Raw genomic sequence first — 968 nt, 5'->3', positions numbered from 1 at the left:
AAAAAAACATAAAAAGTAAAAAAAAAAAAAAAAAAAAAAAAAAAAAAAAAAAAAAAAAAAAAAAAAAAAAAAAATTAAATGTGATATTTCTGACTAAATAAATAAAAAATATATATATATTATATATATTATATATATTATATATATTAATCAATTATTTCATTTTTAAATACTTTAAAAGATATATAGAGTTTTTATATTATTCATATGAACACATATATTCATATATATATATATATAATAAATAGTTAATATTATAATGCTTATATTATTAATTCAAAATATATAATATTTATAAAAAATTACCCATGACAAGTTAATTATATAAATATATTAAATTGTATGTGCAATATAACTCTACAAAAAAAAATAACTCTTTATATACATTATTTTGTTTTTATATATAACATATTATATTGAAAATATGTCTATTAATATAATAAGTATAAATAATATAGGAAATAATTAATTTTTTTTTTTTTTCTTTTTATAAAAGATATTACTATATATTTTGTATGGTATTTTCTAATTGCGCTTTGAAGAAAATTTCTTTTGATGTATTAATATTATTTTTTATTTCTTTTATATTGATATTATCATTTTTTATTTCTTCTGTGTTGATATTATCATTTTTTATTTCTTCTGTTTTGATATTATCATTTTTTAGTTCCTCTGTTTTTATATTATCATTTTTTATTTCTTCTGTCTTTATATCATTTTCAAAAAATACATTGGTACTTTCTTTCATATCATGTGAATAATCTTGTTCATCATACATTTCTTTTATCATTTTGTGTGTATTTTTTGGTAGATTCTTTCTAAATCTAGGGGAAGATAATCTTCTCTTACCTGGAAAAATAACATACATACATATAAATATATATATATATATATATATATATATATATATATATTGTTGTGTTAATTTATTTAATTTTTATAATTTTACCCATTAATTTCTTCATATT

General features: G+C 14.0%; 1 protein-coding gene across 1 annotated transcript in view; it reads right to left on the bottom strand.

Annotated features, from left to right (window-relative positions):
- Positions 1-502: 502 nt before the first annotated feature.
- The window catches only part of PGSY75_0405200 (ag-1 blood stage membrane protein-like protein), a gene marked incomplete at both ends in the record, with an annotated part of 2,539 nt that continues 2,073 nt past the window's right edge, over positions 503-968 (bottom strand). Inside the window, 2 exons of the mRNA XM_018784119.1 lie at positions 503-849; positions 950-968. Coding sequence (XP_018643281.1) covers positions 503-849; positions 950-968 — 366 coding nt within the window. The remainder of the gene's footprint in view (positions 850-949) is intronic.

The sequence above is a fragment of the Plasmodium gaboni genome, chromosome 4, assembly GCF_001602025.1.
Source record: "Plasmodium gaboni strain SY75 chromosome 4, whole genome shotgun sequence".
NCBI lineage: Eukaryota > Apicomplexa > Aconoidasida > Haemosporida > Plasmodiidae > Plasmodium > Plasmodium gaboni.
This window is presented reverse-complemented; position numbering and strand designations above follow the sequence as displayed.